Source organism: Taudactylus pleione, unplaced genomic scaffold (genome assembly GCF_031769625.1).
Source record: "Taudactylus pleione unplaced genomic scaffold, aTauple2 ptg000559l, whole genome shotgun sequence".
Taxonomy (NCBI): domain Eukaryota; kingdom Metazoa; phylum Chordata; class Amphibia; order Anura; family Myobatrachidae; genus Taudactylus; species Taudactylus pleione.
This window is the reverse complement of record NW_028284961.1, coordinates 871,486-891,238: the sequence shown is the minus strand read 5'-3', so window position 1 is coordinate 891,238 and position 19,753 is coordinate 871,486. Positions and strand designations below refer to the sequence as shown.

At 44.4% G+C, this 19,753-nt stretch overlaps 1 protein-coding gene across 1 annotated transcript in view; it reads left to right on the top strand.

Moving 5' to 3' along the window:
• Window positions 1-18,819, top strand: part of LOC148481839 (uncharacterized) — a 32,143-nt gene extending 13,324 nt beyond the window's left edge. The window contains exon 4 of the mRNA XM_088452922.1: window positions 18,749-18,819. Within this exon, the coding sequence (XP_088309048.1) occupies window positions 18,749-18,819 (71 nt within the window). The remainder of the gene's footprint in view (window positions 1-18,748) is intronic.
• The last annotated feature ends 934 nt before the right edge of the window (window positions 18,820-19,753 follow it).

Genomic DNA, 19,753 nt, shown 5'->3' with positions numbered 1-19,753 from the left:
ACATAAATGTATTCTGTGTTTAGATTTGGGTCCCATTCCCAAGATATTTCATTATGATATGCAAATATTCCAAACAACGGAATATTCCGTTATCCAAAATACCCCTGGTCCCAAGCATTTTGGATATGGGAGACTCAACCTGTATATATATAACTGTTTTCGCCTGATACACAAAGTGCAGCTACTATTTTATTGTAAACCTACAATCCTCTTTAAAGCTGATATATTTTGTGAGTGACTGCATATAACACAGGCCTTAAACACATTTAGGTATGTTCTCCTTGTTACCCAAAACTTACATTCCTACACACACACACAATTTATAACTTTGACTTGTTCACAGACTTTCATTTTATAAGAGCTGAACCCTGAGTATTGTCTTACCCGGCCATTCTTTCAGTGGTGCACTTTAATGAGTCTGAGCCTGGGTTCATATGATTAGTTCCTTTGGCATATTCAGGCTCTGTCTGTTAATATTTTGCTGCAAAAAAAAATTCTTTGAAGTTGAATTTAATAATTGGAAAAGTTGGCACTAAAGCTGGGTACACACTTGTCAATATATTGTTTGTTTAATGAATGTTATCATGAGTGCATCGGTGAGAAAGTATACCCAATATGTCTGTGAATTGAGCTGTTCACAGACCTAGCAGGATAGCCCTGCAGCACAGGTTATGCCGGTATATCTTGCTGATATATTGGTACATCTGGCTGTGTGTACAGTGACCCGCCGACCGGCTGTACACTGAAATCACAACTGGGCAGGCACATTTAAACTATTAGTAACTTCTGGAAGCTGAGGCATATCACAATCATCTTTGTTTTGTGCCATTGCCCTTGTATGGTGAGAAACCGTGTTTGTCATGGTTTATTTCTACGCACTACTGTCAGGAGATATCAACACAACCAATAAGTGGCCCTGGTGTGTGGAGAAGTAACAAAAATCCTGGGTGTATTTCCTCATGTAGGTTTAATTTGTGTTGTTCCACTTGATTGTAACTATGACATTCTGGATATTCTCACTGGGATGGTTTAGTAGTATAGCAGTGAGGTCCTACTTTTGGTGTAATACTGGTTTCCCTGGTTTCGAATCACTAAAAAGTTTTCTTTTTGTAACTCATGACACAGGCTGACCCCTGACATTGATGACATTGAAAAGTCTCACCATTTGCTAAAGGCTTATTCTGTGCAAGTGAACTAGAAGCAGCTTCTCCACTGGTAATATAAGAGGAGTGCCTGGTTCAAGATCAACAGACGAGCTTCATTTTAGACAAATAATTGGAAAGTAATGAAATGTAAACAGCAAACTTTCAAAGTACTTAAAATAAGTTTTTCACTATACTTCCCTAATTAACATGGAAAGTGAAGAATGATTTAGTAGGCAGAATGCTTTAAAGCAAAAACTGTTATTGCTTTGGTGTTGAGGATTTAACTCTAACCACACCCCAGTTAGGGATGATAGGCATTTAACCACTTAACTGACAATTTTTTTTTCCAAAAATCGCTCCAAAATTGTCGTTTTTTTTTTATGACTGAATTAGGTCAAGAACGTTCTTTTAAAACTTATCCAACACAATTTTATAAAAAAATATATATTTTAAACACCTTATACCATAAAAATAGCAATTTTTATGGTATACTGTAATGAAGGCCATTGACAGCTGTGGACGCCACTGGACCCTCCCACACCCCTGACGAACCCCCTTGTACCCCATCGCGAACACCGCTTGACACCCGCACCCTTCCATGGATGCCGCTGAATCCCCATGGTCTGCCATGGATGCAGCTGAACCCGCAAATGCAAGCTGGACACCGCACCCCCACCTACGCTGCCGTACCCCGAGGTACTATGAATGCTGAAACTATTCCATATCCATATGTGTGTGGTTTTTTTTTTATATACAAATTACAATGTGAGGACATGGGGGACAGACAGGGGCGGTTGTAGCTGGTAGGAGGGCTGGTGATGGAACACTGGCAGCCGGTCTGGGGGACAAGTACTGGAGAGGAGCAGCAGCCGCACTGGAATGGAAGGTGTGGGAGCGGCCAGGGACAGAGCGTGGCTGCTGCTTCTCTACAGTACTTATACCAAATCAGAGAAGCAGCAGCCGCGCTATGTCCCTAGCCGCTCCCACCCCTTCCTTCCCAGCGTGGCTGCTGAGCGCTATGTCCCCAGCCGCTCCCACCCCTTCCATCCCGGCGTGGCATACAAGTACTATAGAGAAGCAACAGCCGCTTTCTGTCCCTGACCGCTCCCATCCCGGCGTGGCTGCTGCTTCTCTACAGTACTTGTATGCCGCTCCGGGATGGAAGGGGTAGGAGCGGCTGGGGATATAGCGTTGCAGCCACTCCGGGATTGAAGGGGTGAGAGCGTCTGTGGATAGAGGTGGTGGTCGGGCCAACTGTCAGGTATGGGAAGCTGCGCCAGGAGGGGGTTCACGCCGGCAGCAGCTGTGGCTGTTGGGAGCCACAGCTGCTGCTTCCTTCTATTGACAACAGGCTGCCGGGAGGGGGTCCCACTGGGTGCCCAATCACTGTGGCCGGCAGTGATCGGGACACACTGGCGGGGAATCCGAGGAAGCAGAGGGACCAGAAGGTCCCTCTGACATAGGCGGCTGTGCGAAGATTAGCTTCCCGCAGCTGCCTAGTGGGCACTTCTGACTAGTCGTATGATACGACCGTGCCAGGCAAGTGGTTAATGATTATCATTCAGGTACGCTCACCATACAAAAAGGGGATAAGTGGGGGATTTCTCCTTAACTTTCTACCCACCTGTTCTAGAGGATTTACACATTTTCTCTCTAGTAGCAATTTCACGTGGTGTATTATAACTCATACAGTGTTGCGCTATGGTATTTTTTGTTTCATTTTTTTCCACCATCCATGAAATATATTCTGTGAAAGACGTATTGGGTGTAGAGAAGCGCCATATCAGAAAATCATTCTTTACAATCCATGAGCTTCATTTTAGAACACGGAGAAGCTAAACCTGGGCCCATGTATGATATTGATGACATTTTTCATGTTCTAGTTTTGCTGTCTAGTAACATTGTGTGCTGCTACCTGTGATAATAAAGGCCCAGGTACAAAACCTCTACACGAGTGTCCTGTATGTAACTTGTGACACTAGTGACTATGAGCTGGCTCAGATGTGTAGTTGCCCAGTGCTCCCAATGTATTTTGGGTAGAGGTCCTAGTTCAACTCATTAGGAATACTGCATTTGTGTTACTTGTGATGTTACTACAGCCAGGCTTATGATAGTAACCAGGAGCTCAGTTTGAGTTCATGGTTTGTATCTGCAGTTAGTTCTTTGTGATGCTGCAACAGTTGGTTTATCATATAGATAACACTGAGAAAATTCTCACCATTTGCTATAGGGAGTCCAAGGTTATTAACTGTCTATTAGTTGATGAAACTTTTGTAAATATGATTGGCGATGTGGGGATGATGCTGCAACTGTGTGGTGGAACACCAGGCTTGTTTAGGAAACTAAGGGGTCAATCAATTAGCTGTAAAGGGTGTGGATTGCCGTTGCCAGGGCATGAAAACTCTGGCACTGGCACCTCATCTCGCACACCTCGTAGCCACCTGCAAACCCGAATTTGCACAATTTTGCTTGAAGTCTTATGACAGGGCTGGCTCCAGGGGTTGCCCCGTCCTGTGCCAGCCCGGTATTAAGCGCCTGCAGTCCTGGATGACCACAAATGGGGCATGGCATAATTACCATAGACCATGCCCCCTAGGTGACATTATTTGGGGGCATGCCCACATATACACGCCTCCTGTGTAACGTCAGGCTGGAGGAGAGTCCAGCACTCCATCACTAGCTGGGCTTTACCCAGCCCTTTCCTGCCACTGAATGGATGCCAACTGCATGCGTGCAGCATCCATTCAGCTACTCCGGGTCCAGAACCGCCGCACAGCTGTGGCAGTGGGGTTGCCCAGCATCTCGATTTGACCACCTGCGGGCCACTTGATCACACTGTTCCGCTGAAATCGGGATGTTGGGAGGGGGTGCGCAGTCTATGGGGTGGTGCCGCTGTTCGACCACTCTGTTTAAACATCCCATAAGTCGACCCCGTCCTATGGGGCTGCAAGCACTTTTGTGTGAGTTTGGGCTGCAGTAAAGTGCGGCTATTGCCGCAATGACTCACTTCCACGTGATCAATGCAACTATTAAATTAAAAGACAATAAAAAAAATTATAGTCCTGCTGCTAGATTAGGTTTAGGTAGGGGGGGGGAAGGGGGACATTATAATGTAACTAATAAATTAAAAAACAATACATTATTGTTCTTTAATAGTTGAAATCTCATTAATGAAAACAGGGACAATATAAAATGCCTTGGGAGTTGGGATACCTCTTTATTTCTACCTTACTATACCCTACTCTAACAACCTACAGCCAATTAATGCTTTTGGGGAAAAAAAGTCTACTACAATACTAACTATTGCTGGATCTCTGGGAGGGTGAACTGGTCCGGAATTCACTGCAGGCAGGGAGGGTGGAGATGGTCCCAAAATCCAGGCCACTGTAATGCAACTGCTGAACGAGCTGTTCTTAAAAATGCCAACAATGGGGTGGGTCCTCACTCTCCATTTATATCTGGAAACAGACAGGAGGGCTGGGTTTGCCTGAGTGGGAAGAAGCCCTCCTGTCTGTCTCCAGATACCATCCAATCCCTGCTGTTGGCTGTAACGTGGAGGGGACCACTGACGTAGCGGCATTGAGCAATGAGCACTGCAGCGTAACAGCCATAAAATCCTGACACAGGGAAGTTCACCAGCCAGCAGGTCAGCTGATGTCCATCGGCAGGTCGCTGACTATAGTGCAGGCTCTCACAGTCCCTGTACCAAGAGACTGGACAGTTGTGCTTCCTCAATGGCAGGCAGTGCGAAACTATCATTAATATTTATTTTCTTTTACCTCATCCCCCCCAGGCCTCCCCACTCCTTCTTGATGTAACACAGATGCTGCTGATACTTGATCACATACATAACGATGGACTGACTGATTATGCGCTTGGCGCTCTGCCCCAGCGGCGTATGTCAGTCAGTCAGTGCAGTTTGCAGCAGCAGCCAGTATGGCCCTGTCACTATAGGACAGCCAGGGGAGAGCAGCCAGTATGGGACTGTCAATATAGGACAGCCAGGGGAGAGCAGCCAGTATGGGACTGTCACTATAGGACAGCCAGGGGAGAGCAGCCAGTATGGGACTGTCACTATAGGACAGCCAGGGGAGAGCAGCCTTGCAGCCAGTGTGGCAGGGTCAGATTTCGGGGGCAACACTTGCTATGACTTCCTCATGTTTCTCATAGACCACGTTATGTGTGTGTCACATTTCACTAAATTACATCAATTACTTTAAAAGCTATAAGAAAAACTTTGGGGCCACTAGCGAGTGAAAAACCCCATATAACAATATAATATATAAATATATGAGTCAGGAAAATATTGTTACGCATCACATAAGACACGTACAATACTCGCTTCATTGTGTCCTTCTCTTTATAATGATGAGTTACACTTGCTGTACTTACAGTAATTCTCTGTTATTTCAGAAGAGGTAGAAAAGTTAATTGCAGAATTCAATCATGGCACCACTACAGGTAACGTATGAGCAATAACTAAAACAAAAATGTGCTGACATTATCAATGTAATAAATAGGTGTGGTGGCCTGAAAGTGGCTGGCAATGGGTGGGAGGAGAGGGGCTTTGGGTCTGCGGTCACATGAATAGGAGAGGCTACATGGCAGTCTGTGCACAGGGTACACAGTGACATAGGTGTGAGTGGTGGGTGAATAGGAGAGGTTACATAGCAGTCTGTGCACAGGGCACACAGTGACATAGGTGTGAGTGGTAGGTGAATAGGAGAGGTTACATAGCAGTCTGTGCACAGGGCCCACAGTGACATTGGTGTGAGAGGTGGGTGAATAGGAGAGGTTACATAGCAGTCTGTGCACAGGGCACACAGTGACATTGGTGTGAGTGCTGGGTGAATAGGAGAGGTTACATAGCAGTCTGTGCACAGGGTACACAGTGACATAGGTGTGAGTGGTGGGTGAATAGGAGAGGTTACATAGCAGTCTGTGCACAGGGTACACAGTGACATAGGTGTGAGTGGTGGGTGAATAGGAGAGGTTACATAGCAGTCTGTGCACAGGGCACACAGTGACATAGGTGTGAGTGGTAGGTGAATAGGAGAGGTTACATAGCAGTCTGTGCACAGGGCCCACAGTGACATTGGTGTGAGAGGTGGGTGAATAGGAGAGGTTACATAGCAGTCTGTGCACAGGGCACACAGTGACATTGGTGTGAGTGCTGGGTGAATAGGAGAGGTTACATAGCAGTATGTACACAGGGCACACAGTGACATAATTGTGAGTGGTGGCATCAATAGGAGAGGTTACATAGCAGTATGTAAACAGGGCACACAGTGACATAGGTGTGAGAGGTGGGTGAATAGGAGAGGCTACATAGCAGTCTGTGCACAGGGCACACAGTGACATTGGTGTAAGTGGTGTGTGAATAGGATAAGGTTACATAGCAGTCTGTACACAGGGCACACAGTGACATTGGTGTGAGTGGTGGGTGAACAGGCGAGGTTACATAGCTGTCTGTGCACAAGGCACACAGTGACATTGGTGTGAGTGGTGGGTGAATAGGAGAGGTTACATAGCAGTCTGTGCACAGGGCACACAGTGACATTGGTGTGAGAGGTGGGTGAATAGGAGAGGTTAGATAGCAGTCTGTGCACAGGGCACACAGTGACATTGGTGTGAGAGGTGGGTGAATAGGAGAGGTTACATAGCAGTCTGTGTACAGGGCACACAGTGACATAGGTGTGAGTGGTGGGTGAATAGGAGAGGTTACATAGCAGTCTGTGCACAGGGCACACACTGACATTGGTGTGAGTGGTGGGTGAATAGGAGAGGTTACATAGCAGTCTGTGCACAGGGCACACAGTGACATTGGTGTGAGTGGTGTGTGAATAGGAGAGGTTAGATAGCAGTCTGTGCACAGGGCACACAGTGACATTGGTGTGAGAGGTGGGTGAATAGGAGAGGTTACATAGCAGTCTGTGCACAGGGCACACAGTGACATTGGTGTGAGTGGTGGGTGAATAGGAGAGGTTACATAGCAGTCTGTGCACAGGGCACACAGTGACACTGGTGTGAGTGGTGGGTGAATAGGAGAGGCTACATAGCAGTCTGTGTACAGGGCACACAGTGACATAGGTGTGAGTGGTGGGTGAATAGGAGAGGTTACATAGCAGTCTGTGCACAGGGCACACAGTGACATTGGTGTGAGTGGTGGGTGAATAGGAGAGGTTACATAGCAGTCTGTGCACAGGGCACACAGTGACACTGGTGTGAGTGGTGGGTGAATAGGAGAGGCTACATAGCAGTCTGTGTACAGGGCACACAGTGACATAGGTGTGAGTGGTGGGTGAATAGGAGAGGTTACATAGCAGTCTGTGCACAGGGCACACAGTGACATTGGTGTGAGAGGTGGGTGAATAGGAGAGGTTACATAGCAGTCTGTTCACAGGACACACAGTGACATAGGTGTGAGAGGTGGGTGAATAGGAAAGGTTACATAGCAGTCTGTTCACAGGACACACAGTGACATAGGTGTAAGAGGTGGGTGAATAGGAGATTTTACATAGCAGTCTGTGCACAGGGCACACAGTGACATTGGTGTGAGTGGTGGTTGAATAGGAGAGGTTAGATAGCTGTCTGTGCACAGGGCACACAGTGACATAGGTATGAGTGGTGGGTGAATAGGAGAGGTTACATAGCAGTCTGTGCACAGGGCACACACTGACATTGGTGTGAGTGGTGGGTGAATAGGAGAGGTTACTTAGCAGTCTGTGCACAGGGCACACAGTGACATTGGTGTGAGTGGTGGGTGAATAGGATAGGTTACATAGCAGTCTATGCACAGGGCACACAGTGACATAGGTGTGAGAGGTGGGTGAATAGGAGAGGCTACATAGCAGTCTCTGCACAGGGCACACAGTGACATTGGTGTGAGTGGTGGGTGAATAGGAGAGGTTACTTAGCAGTCTGTGCACAGGGCACACAGTGCCATTGGTGTGAGTGGTGGGTGAATAGGATAGGTTACATAGCAGTCTATGCACAGGGCACACAGTGACATAGGTGTGAGTGGTGGGTGAATAGGAGAGGTTACATAGCAGTCTGTGCACAGGGCACACAGTAACATTGGTGTGAGTGGTGGGTGAATAGGATACATAGCAGTCTGTGCACAGGGCACAGTGACATTGGTGTGAGTGGTGTGTGAATAGGAGAGGTTACATAGCAGTCTGTGCACAGGGGACACAGTGACATTGGTGTGAGAGGTGGGTAAATAGGAGAGGTTACATAGCACTCTGTGCACATGGCACACAGTAACATTGGTGTGAGTGGTGGGTGAATAGGATAGGTTGCATAGCAGTCTGTGTACAGGGCACACAGTGACATTGGTGTGAGTGGTTGGTGAATAGGAGAGGTTACATAGCAGTCTATGCACAGGGCACACAGTGACTTAGGTGTGAGAGGTGGGTGAATAGGAGAGGTTACATAGCAGTCTGTACACAGGACACACAGTGACATTGGTGTGAGTGGTTGGTGAATAGGAGAGGTTACATAGCAGTCTGTGCACAGGGCACACAGTGACATAGGTGTGAGAGGTGGGTGAATAGGAGAGGTTACATAGCAGTCTCTGCACAGGGCACACAGTGACATAGGTGTGAGAGGTGGGTGAATAGGAGAGGCTACATAGCAGTCTGTGCACAGGGCACACAGTGACATTGGTGTGAGTGGTGGGTGAATAGGATAGGTTACATAGCAGTCTGTGCACAGGGCACACACTGACATTGGTGTGAGTGGTGGGTGAATAGGAGAGGTTACTTAGCAATCTGTGCACAGGGCACACAGTGACATTGGTGTGAGTGGTGGGTGAATAGGAGAGGTTACATAGCAGTCTGTGCACAGGGCACACAGTGACATTGGTGTGAGTGGCGGGTGAATAGGAGAGGTTACATAGCAGTCTATGCACAGGGCACACAGTGACATTGGTGTGAGAGGTGGGTGAATAGGAGAGGTTACATAGCAGTCTGTGCACAGGGCACACAGTGACATTGGTGTGAGAGGTGGGTGAATAGGAGAGGTTACATAGCAGTCTGTGCACAGGGCACACAGTGACATTGGTGTGAGTGGTGGGCGAATAGGAGAGGTTACATAGCAGTTTGTGCATAGGGCACACAGTGACATTGGTGTGAGTGGTGGTTGAATAGGAGAGGTTACATAGCTGTCTGTGCACAGGGCACACAGTGACATTGGTGTGAGAGGTGGGTGAATAGGAGAGGTTACATAGCAGTCTGTGCACAGGACACACAGTGACATAGGTGTGAGTGGTGGGTGTATAGGAGAGGTTACATAGCAGTATGTGCACAGGGCACACAGTGACATTGGTGTGAGTGGTGGGTGAATAGGAGAGGTTACATAGCAGTCTGTGCACAGGGCACACAGTGACATTGGTGAGATAGGTGTGGCACCATGTGTTTGGCTGGTAAGGAGTGGGGGGAGAGGTGCTTTGGGCCTGTAGTCACATGAATAGGATATGGTACATAGCAGTCTGTGCACAGGGCACACAGTGACATTGGTATGAGTGGTGGGTGAATAGGAGAGGTTACATAGCAGTCTGTGCACAGGGCACACAGTGACATTGGTGTGAGTGATGGATGAAGGCGCTGCTGCCACCAGTCTTTACAGCGCTGCTGGTCACGTGGGCCACTCCTGCGACAGGGCCCCTGTGCAAACCAATACACCTAGAACACCTCAGATTAAAAAAGAAATGGCAGAAATGATTTCATCGTGGGCAAAGCCACAGGCAACAGTTAGTGAATAATAAATGTATTGATGACTTTGACAAAAAACAAAACCCTTACTCAAAGGATGAGCGGTCCGCTGTTTCTAAGAGCTAAATATTCTAGAGAAAGAGATGATAGAGGCCTTTGCCTAAATCCCTAGTCAGGCCTTGTATTAATACATAGAACATAAACAGGCTACTCTATGATATTGCTGATAATGTGAAACTTCACATCACAATCATACCCTGAGCAAGTGCAGTGGTTTAGCTGGCAGGTTACCCCATACTTGCTCCCGACCTTCCGGGAAGGCAGGCAATCCTCCCGGCCCCCGGCGATGTGTCCTCACCCCTCCGCACTTGTAGGTAAAAACCCCGGCAGCAGGGGGGCCGATGACGTGATTCGTGCTGAATCGCGTCATCGTGGCTACGCCCCCAGCTGCACAATGTAGAGGGGGCGGGGCCACGATGACGCAGTCATGCTGTCACGCCCCCATGCTCCGCCCCCAACACCGCATCAGCTGCCGGGCCCCACCCCCTTTGACCGCATCTTACCCCCAGCCACGTAAACCCGACAGCTCCCTACCGGAAGGAGGGAGCTAAATGTCGGCAAGCCTGGGTTACCCTTTGGTAACAATGGTGGAGCTGGTGGTCTGCATCCATTGGCAGACAAATATTTAGAACATAGTCATGATACACAAGCTGGATTATGACCATGAGAAAATGTCATCACTTACACAGGACATGTACCTGGGCTCAGATGTATAATCATCTAGTTCTCCACTGATAGCGGAGGCCCTGATATAAATTACCAGGCAAGCTTCCTTTCTTTAACCTGAGATGTTAATCCAGAATGATTGATGCCATTGAGGAACGTCTTTCCTAATGCTGAAACCATGCACAGTACTCTTATAAACAGGCATTTATTGTCTAAATTGTGATATTGCACCATGCTGGCTATTTATATTAATGACATTAAAAGAAATTCTCACACTTTTCCCAAATCATGCGCTATCTCACTGGCCTAATAGCAGGTTAAATGCTCCACTAGAGGTAATGACACTGGTCCACAGACAAATGTCACCTTGTGATATAGTAGTAGACATATATATGATATTGATGACTGATAAAAGGATCACCCACAACCCACAATAAGCATTTAGGTCATATTTGTAAGTTGATGCAAAGACCCTGAATCTGTTGTTATAGACAAACTTAAATAAATATGAATTACACTGAATTGTTTTACTTCTTTCTAATTATTACACACTAGAAACTTAATATAACTATATGTATGATATGAATGTGAGTCCGAAAAACATTGTTATTGATAATATAAGGAACGTACAGAACAGTACTGACTTCATTGTTTCCTCCTCTTTATATTTATGAGTTACTTACAGTAATCCTCTCTTATTTCAGAAGAGGAAGTAATGATAATGCCAGCATCAGATTGGGACACCACTAAAGGTAACATATGAGCAGCACCAGATGATTATATATATGTATATATATATATATTGTTGTAACAGGACCAGATTAGGGGTCCCTCTCCTGGGGTAGATGGACTCCCTCTTCACACACACGGAAGCCGGAAAAATAGTACGCCAGTCTGGGGTCTCGTGCTAGCTGGTCGGCATCAGTCTTTACTGTGCAATGCAAAAGGAAAACAAAAGCATAAAAGTAAACTCTAGCCCGTCTGGGCGCTAACTAGACAAGAGGTTCCCTCTCTACACAAACAGTGGGGTCTACTGCCTCCACCATCAACACAAGCATATGCACAAGACTTACAGGTAGTTTTCACCAAGTGTCTCAGAGCCAGCCAGTCTGCTTGCTCTCCCAGGTATGAGACACCAGCTTACAAACAGACACAGCCGATATCAGCCAGTTCCACGTGCAACAGGCCAAAAACCAAAGCCTGGAGTGGGTTGTGGCTAGAGCCTACCCTCTCCTCACATCCACACCCCCAGGACCCAAACCGGCTTTTCAAAAAGCCGAAACTCAAATCTGCTACACTGCAGACTTTCTCCTGGGGGGTTTAGAACACATAGGTAAAAAACCTAGGGCAAATGTATCTAATCTATCACTGACCACTTTAGAAAGTGATCCTGTCACAATATATATATATATATATATTCCATAGACAAAAAAAACTTACGGTTTCATATGTCCCATTAAGGCTGCTTAGACATGATCTGAAAATTCACAAAACCTATTGATTTTCTGCCACTCAAACTTCAAAAAGCAATGAAATCATGATCATTAAGGCTGACGCCTTAATGGACATGTTCCTTGCACAATACAGATATGGTATACCATCACATCCTGTGGTTAACTGCAGATTCAGCACTCTCACAGAATGAGATTGCTGTCACTCACAAAATGGTGGAGCTGCTGAATCACAGAATTGTGTGCTCATTGGAATACACACAAAACAATCTCACTGGCTTCCAACATCCTTCTCACTGCATACATTTATCTCATTTAGAATACTCGTTCAGCTCCCTTATTTTTAAAAATATCATACTCTGTCTATGCATGTACACTTTCTTCCCTTATATACCTCCATGCTGCTATATATTCCCCAATCCCTACTGCTGTGTTGTCTCCCACCGTGATAGTCTGTGTTCCCTCATCCGCACCAATGTTTTTCTCCAGCTGCAACGCCCTGTATCCATGCCTTCTCCACAGCCATGCTGCTGTCTTTCTATTATATGTGGCACTCTTTATTCCTCCATCTGCACTACTCTTGTCCCCCAACCATGCAACTCTGTCTCCCCCCACCACCCACACCACTCTGTCTTCCTCCACATCCACACCAATCTGTCTTCCCCAATCCCTACTGCTGTGTGGTCTCCGAACTATGGTAGTCTGCATCTGTGCCACTCTGTTTCCTTCTGCACCAATGCCTTCCCCTGCGCCACGCCGCTGTCTTACTTTCCTCTGTGGCACTCTTTCTTCATCCATGTGCACCACTCAGCCCCCCCAACTGTGCAACTCTGTCTCCTCCAATCCCTACTGTTGTGTGTTCTCCTATTTGTGTTAGTCCCAATTCCCTTATCCACACCAATCTGTCTTTACCCATCTGCACTGCTCTGTCTTCCCATGTCCATGCCACTCTCTCCCCCATCCACATCACTGTCCCCTCAAACCATGCCACTCTGTTTTCCACCATCTGCACCACTGTTTTCCACCCATCTGCATTTCTTTGGCAACTCCCCCCCCCGCTCTGTACTGCTTAACCCTCCCTCCTCTACACACCTTTGAGTCTCCCCTATCCACGCTGCTGTGTCTCCTCCCCCATCCACACCACTTTTATCCCATCTGCACAGCTCTATTCTCTGCTTTGACCTCAGTTGCATAGACTGCTTGTGTATATTCCAATGAGCACACAATTCTGTGAATTAGTAGCTCCACCATTTTGTGAATATATATATACACCCTACAGGCTTGTGTACAAAGTGAATGTGTATCTCTATGTTATGACTGCAGATGTAAACTAAAACAATTAAACAGGTCACACAGAATACCCTCCACACACATGCACGCACAAAGTCACATACACACACACATGTACGCACACGCACGCACAAAGTCACATACACATACACACACACACTACCAGTGAATTACAATAAATGGGGTTTGTGTCACACTTGGACAATCACTAGATCAAACTATTGAGATAAAAGAGAACTGCTCCATCTGCATATTATCTATTCTCACGCAAACTAAACAACTTAATAAATGAAGACAGGATACAGTCAAACTGTTGGCATTTACAATGTCGACAGTTATGATGTCGACATTGATAAGATCAAAGATAAAAGCAAAGACAAAGGTTCTGTTGCAATTAATACGCTCGATATTAGAAATGTTTTTGAAAATTTCTGGGTGTTCCTGGGCGGTGAATGGGAGGTGGCATCACTGAAGTGTTTCCCTACTCAAACGCTCAGTAATTCACTCAGGAGGCCAACATTTGGCAGAAATTCTGCACCTACCATAGAGATGCTGCACATTTCTGGGCTGGGCAGCACAGACGGTGTAATGGTTAGCATTACTGCCTCACAGTACTGAGGTAGTGGGGTCGATTCCCACCATGGCCCTAACTGTGTGGAGTTTGTATATTCTCCCTGTGCTTGCGTGGGTTTCCTTCGGGTGCTCCGGTTTCCTCCCACACTCCAAAAATATACAGGTAGGCTAATTAGCCCCAAACAAAAAATGAACCCTAGTGTGTATGTGTATGCACATGTGGTAGGGAATATAGAGTGTAAGCTCCACTGGGGCAGGGACTGATGTGAATGGCCAAATATTCTCTGTAAAGCGCTGCGGAATATGTGAGCGCTATATACATAACTGGTAATAAATAAATAAATAATACATTTCTCTGATGCGACCGATGGTGCCTACAGATGCTCAAAGTGAGCGAGCACTGAACATTACCTTTATGGACCCCTCTCTGGGTGTCATTCACAAGCGCAGTTAAGGTGTGACCCAAAATGCTGAGGCGCCCTCCTACCTGCTGCTCTCGGGAGATGCCCCTGCAACCAATCACTTAGTCCAGGGGTGTTAAAAAAGGGAAACTGACTAACATTGTTCATTATGTATAAGTCTAATTTACTGTTTGTTTCTTTTTTTTTATTTTAGATGTGAAAGAATGTGATGGGGTAAGAAATTCTAAATTTATACAATGTACATTATATTGTGTTTTTCTATAGGCATAATAACATATTTAGATATATATTTAGTAGGTGAAACTCATTCAAAGGGCAAAATTTACTAAGCGGTGGTTTGACGTTGGTTTCTATTCTATTCTAAACCCCGGTGGTTTGGTGGTGGTTTTGCAGTGGTTTCTAAATGACAGCCCTGTTCTATTCTATTCTAAAATGTATTTTGACTGTGGTTTGGCAGTGGTTTTGCTATCTGCAGATTTACTAAGGCCAAAACCGCTGCAAAACTGCCATCAAAACACATTTTAGAATACAGTAGAACAGGGCTGTCATTTAGAAACCACTGCAAAACCGCCACCAAACCCCCGGGGTTTAGAACAGAATAGAAATCACCACCAAACCGCCAGGGTTTAGAATAGAATAGAAACCGCCGTCAAACCGCCGCTTAGTAAATTTTGTCCAAAAACTCAAAACTCTCCCAAACTGCACACTAAGGCTGTTTTTACGGGAATAAACCACAAATACTTTATGATAAATGGGCCCCTGTCACTTTGATTCTATTTTAACTCCATGGTGTTATCATGAACCCAATAGTGAGAGAGAGCTACCAGTAGATTGATTATAGTGGAGTGCTATGATTTTCTAAGATCAGGTGCTGCTAATATTGGAAGGTTATTGTAATATCTGAAATGACTGAAATAATTAAGGTGGATGATATTGTGAATAGCTGATCACTTCTCAGTCTAAGGCTGTTCTGCCCTCGTGTGACAAAGATACATCCTAAATAAGCACTGGATACTACTATACTGTAGAGTTACAAGTAAAACTCCAATGGACACATTAAATACTTCTCTTCTCTGTTATATACAATGTGGTATATAGGAGTGAGATAATATAATCTGTATTACCAACAGTGGCAATAGGATACAGTTCTAATTATTCCATTATTAACCCACCGAAATGAATAAAGTATATTGGTCCCAGTCACTGTACATGGTTTCAGTAACTAATCACCCATTAGACTAATACAAAATTATTTTCAAAACACGACACAATAATATGAGAGTATTACAGTATTATTAAGTGTAGAAAATAAATACAAGGACACACAATAAGGTATTGGAGAAATCACATATTCTTTATTTATTTTCATATATATCACTCAAATTTATAATGTTTGTCCAATATTTTGCTTGCTTGCTCTTTTAGGAGCCAAAAATAATAAAAGTTATGTTTTATTTATACGTATTTGGTAAACTACCTATTTCTTGATCACCAATTCATTACTAGAAATAAATCTTAGATTTTGATAAGTTGAGTCCTATGAATGTCCCATGTAAGGAACACTGTGCTCTTTTTGTGTTGCTGATGACTAAATTTATTCCTGGGTGCCCCCCCTCATAATAATTCAGCTAAAGGAAGAGTTAAGTATGAGCATGAGTTAGAAAGTCTATAATCTGTGCGGATAGATTACCACCCTTAATTTCTGCAATATCACAAGTGTTCGTTGTGATTAGGGGCAAATACACAAAATAATAAGGAAATTATCTGGGGGCTGTAATTTTGTTACCAAAAGTTTTTTTTTTCTGAAAAATATGACTGTTAATTTTTTTTTTTACAATCCCATTTTTCAGCAATTTATTAAATTCTGGAAGAAGGCTGGTGCTTGGGTAAGTAACATTTCTGCCAAAGTTACTAATATGTAACATGAAATGTCATTGCATGAATATTGGCAATAGCAGTGAGAAAATCAGGAGACTTTTATAGTTAGTGCAAAGGAAATATTGACACAATGGGTTCAAGGACACTGCCGTGACTAGTGAAAAATCTAATACAATTGCACAAATATATTATATATACAAATATATTATATATATATATACACTATATATATATACTGTATATATATACACACACACAATAGCATTAGGCAGATGGTCGGCACTCCTGGCTTCATATATGATGAAAAAATCACACGCTGGAACAAGCGTAATAACAACCTATATTACGCTTGTTCCAGCGTGTGATTTTTTCATCATATGTGAAGCCAGGAGTGCCGACCATCTTCCTAGTGCTATTGTGTGTGTATTGTACCTACAAGGAAGAGCACCGACTGCAGTTGTTTTTTGGTATACAGGAGTGCCGAGCATTTGAATTTTGTTTAATATATATATATATATATATATATATATATATACACATTATATACCCACACAGCTCCGCTTCAGTGCTCACATACTACACAGGTGTGGCTTGTTCAGATATACAGTAATGTAAGATAGAAAACTGGCCTAATAAAATAATTTTAATACTATAATGAGCTATAAACAACAATCAGCATTTATCAACAAATTCTTCAATATGTTTGTATATGAATGTTAAAGTGATGGTTGAAAGAGAGCAGATGAGTTTATGCCCCAAGTACTTTTTCTGCACAGAATATAATGTAGTATTTAGATCCGTTATGGGTGGTGAATACACAAATCCTTCTGATAAAGGTGGCAGCAGTCTTTCCGTATCCCGTTTGGTAGCCGGATGAAGGTAATCTGAAAAGAGGTTTGGAACGTACATGCGCCTAATAGTGTAGTATCAGAAGTAAAGTGCACGTGCTCAAAAATAGTGAGTACCAGATAAAAGATCTTTTAGGCTTATCTGAATTTCAACGTAGAGATTCCAGTTTATGAGATGGACCCGGAGTTCTGGTGATAGGAAACCTTATGGGAGAGGCACAATTCGAGCCAAAATATGTTAATAAATATATAGTGTAGTACTTTCTGTATTGAACGTGTGGAGAAGATAATATAATTTACATACGAGACAGCACTAGGTAAACAGCATGTAATAATTAATTCCTACTTGTTCCTCCAATATCCTTTAGTGACCCCACAATATTCCCACGGATGGGTATATGAGCTTTTAAACAAAGCAGAAAGGACCCTTTATCAGTGGTGATTTCAAAATTTTATTTATTATAACAAGATAGGGGGGATATGGAATACAGGAAACAACAATAAAATGTAAAAAATCCTAAAAAAAGTGGTTATCTGTATATAGCCAAAAGTCCTTAGTAGCATCTGGGAACATCCACACTCAGGAGAGGCTGGTAATGTAGTCCCAATGCATTTAGTACTGTTTGGACTTCCTCAGGGGTAAGGGTGGGTTTTCTGGAACACTCCTTATATACTTAGAAAATACTAATAATTGATAGAATTAGGTTTGGCGCTAATCTCCATTCTGTGTATGCGCAGAATGCCAAAGCCATCTTTTATGATGTCATCAATGGGTATACAATTGGGAAACCAGCTGCCTTAATACCGACAGCCGGCTTCCCAACTGTCACATCCTGGCGAGGGTGAAATGCCGGGCGTCTAGATGTAGATGCCTGACATTTCCCTGACACCGGGAGACAGACGCCCGGCATCCCGATCGAAGGGATGCCGGATGCCGTGAGCAGACAGCCGCGGGGGGAGGGTTAGGTTTAGGGCACCCGGGGGGGACTTAGGGATAGGCACCCCTGCGGGAGGGTTAGGGTTAGGCCAGGGGGATGGAGGGAGTGTTAGGGTTAGGCACCCCCAGGGAGGGGACTTAGGGTTAGGCACCCCCCCGGGAGGGTTAGGGTTAGGCCAGGGGGATTGAGGTAGGGTTAGGGTTAGGCAACCCTGGGGGAGGGACTTAGGGTTAGGCACCCCCCCAGGGGACTTAGGTTTAGGCAGCGGGGAAGTGGGGGTTAGGGTTAGGCACTTAGAGGGGAGATTAGGGTTAGGCACCCCTAAGTAGGGTTAGGGGGATAGGTTAGGTTAGTTTATACTTACCTTAGCGACGATCTGGATTTCCAGTGCTGTCGGGCTTCCGCTGCCGGGAACACTGCTTTTGTCGGTCAGGCGCATACCAATTCCCATCATTGACCTCGGAGGTATTTCAAAAGTCCTTGCAGCTAGTACTGCACATGCGCAACGTGCGGTGGTGCCTCTGACTGGTATAGTGACCTACTTGGCCATTTCTAGTGACATTTTATTATGATCATCATGTCAGTAACTCAATTAATAACCCATTTATAATAATATATCACCTCTGTCTGGTATGCCATTATCCTGTTCATTACCTTTTATATCTTATTTATGCATGCTGTATATGGCCCTATCTTAGCACAATGATAAATAATTTTCACTTAAATTTCCAACATGAACATGTAAATTTTCACGTGAATATAGCATTGTGCTGTTGCCGGGAGACGTCTCTGATAAAAGCCTGTCCCAGCAAAGAGCTGAAAGCAGAGTGTTAGCTTACACGAAGCGCAGCCATTGCCTAGCTCATGTGTCAGTGGTGGCTTGGTAAATCTGACAGCGTAGAAACTACTGTATGTTCCTATGAGGGCACTTTGCAGTCAGCAGTTGAGAAACCACAGCAGATATTGGAGATATCTGCTGTAATCCCTCCTTGCTAAATCTTGGGGATGCTTAAAATTTGTAGGTACGCTCAAAAATAGGAGTTTATGGAGGATATCCCATAAATTGTCATTAATAAATATACCCCATAATAATAACAAAATAGCTGGCATACCAAGTGGGAACTTATTTCTGCTATACAGTTATAGGGTCAACTCTATTTTGTATTGTGAAATCCTACTTTAAATCTCACTACAGCTGTTGACGCCATGTGGACGCACCTTGCGTACGGCGATACGCAAATATGAATGCACAGTGTATGCAATGTGTGAAGCATACGCAATACCTTCCCTTATTGTAACACCAACAGTATGCATAATAATTGCTATCATCGTATCAAAATACAATGTAAATTACAGTGCTATATATATATATATATATATATATATATATATATACTGTATATAAACTGTATATATATCTTAGTATAATAACCTTATTTTTGAAAGCAAGTGAAAACACACATTTCCAATTTCTGTGGTCCAACGCACAACAGTAAATATTGTATTGAAAGTATATATAACATAAATTTTTACTAGTTATACAGTGGTACTATATAGTTCAAGAAACAAAAGGTCAGAGTTTACAAACCAGTATACATTCGTTTGCATGCGCTCCCCGGATCCAGAGTGCAGTCATCACCAGATGACTGGTAGAATACAGCTACTTCTCTCTGGTTCAAGGGAGCGTAATTTATACAGTTAAATTATGGGTGTGTATAATAGCAAGTTGTGTCTTCTTCCATTGGTCCAGGGGGGGGAAGTTTTCAGT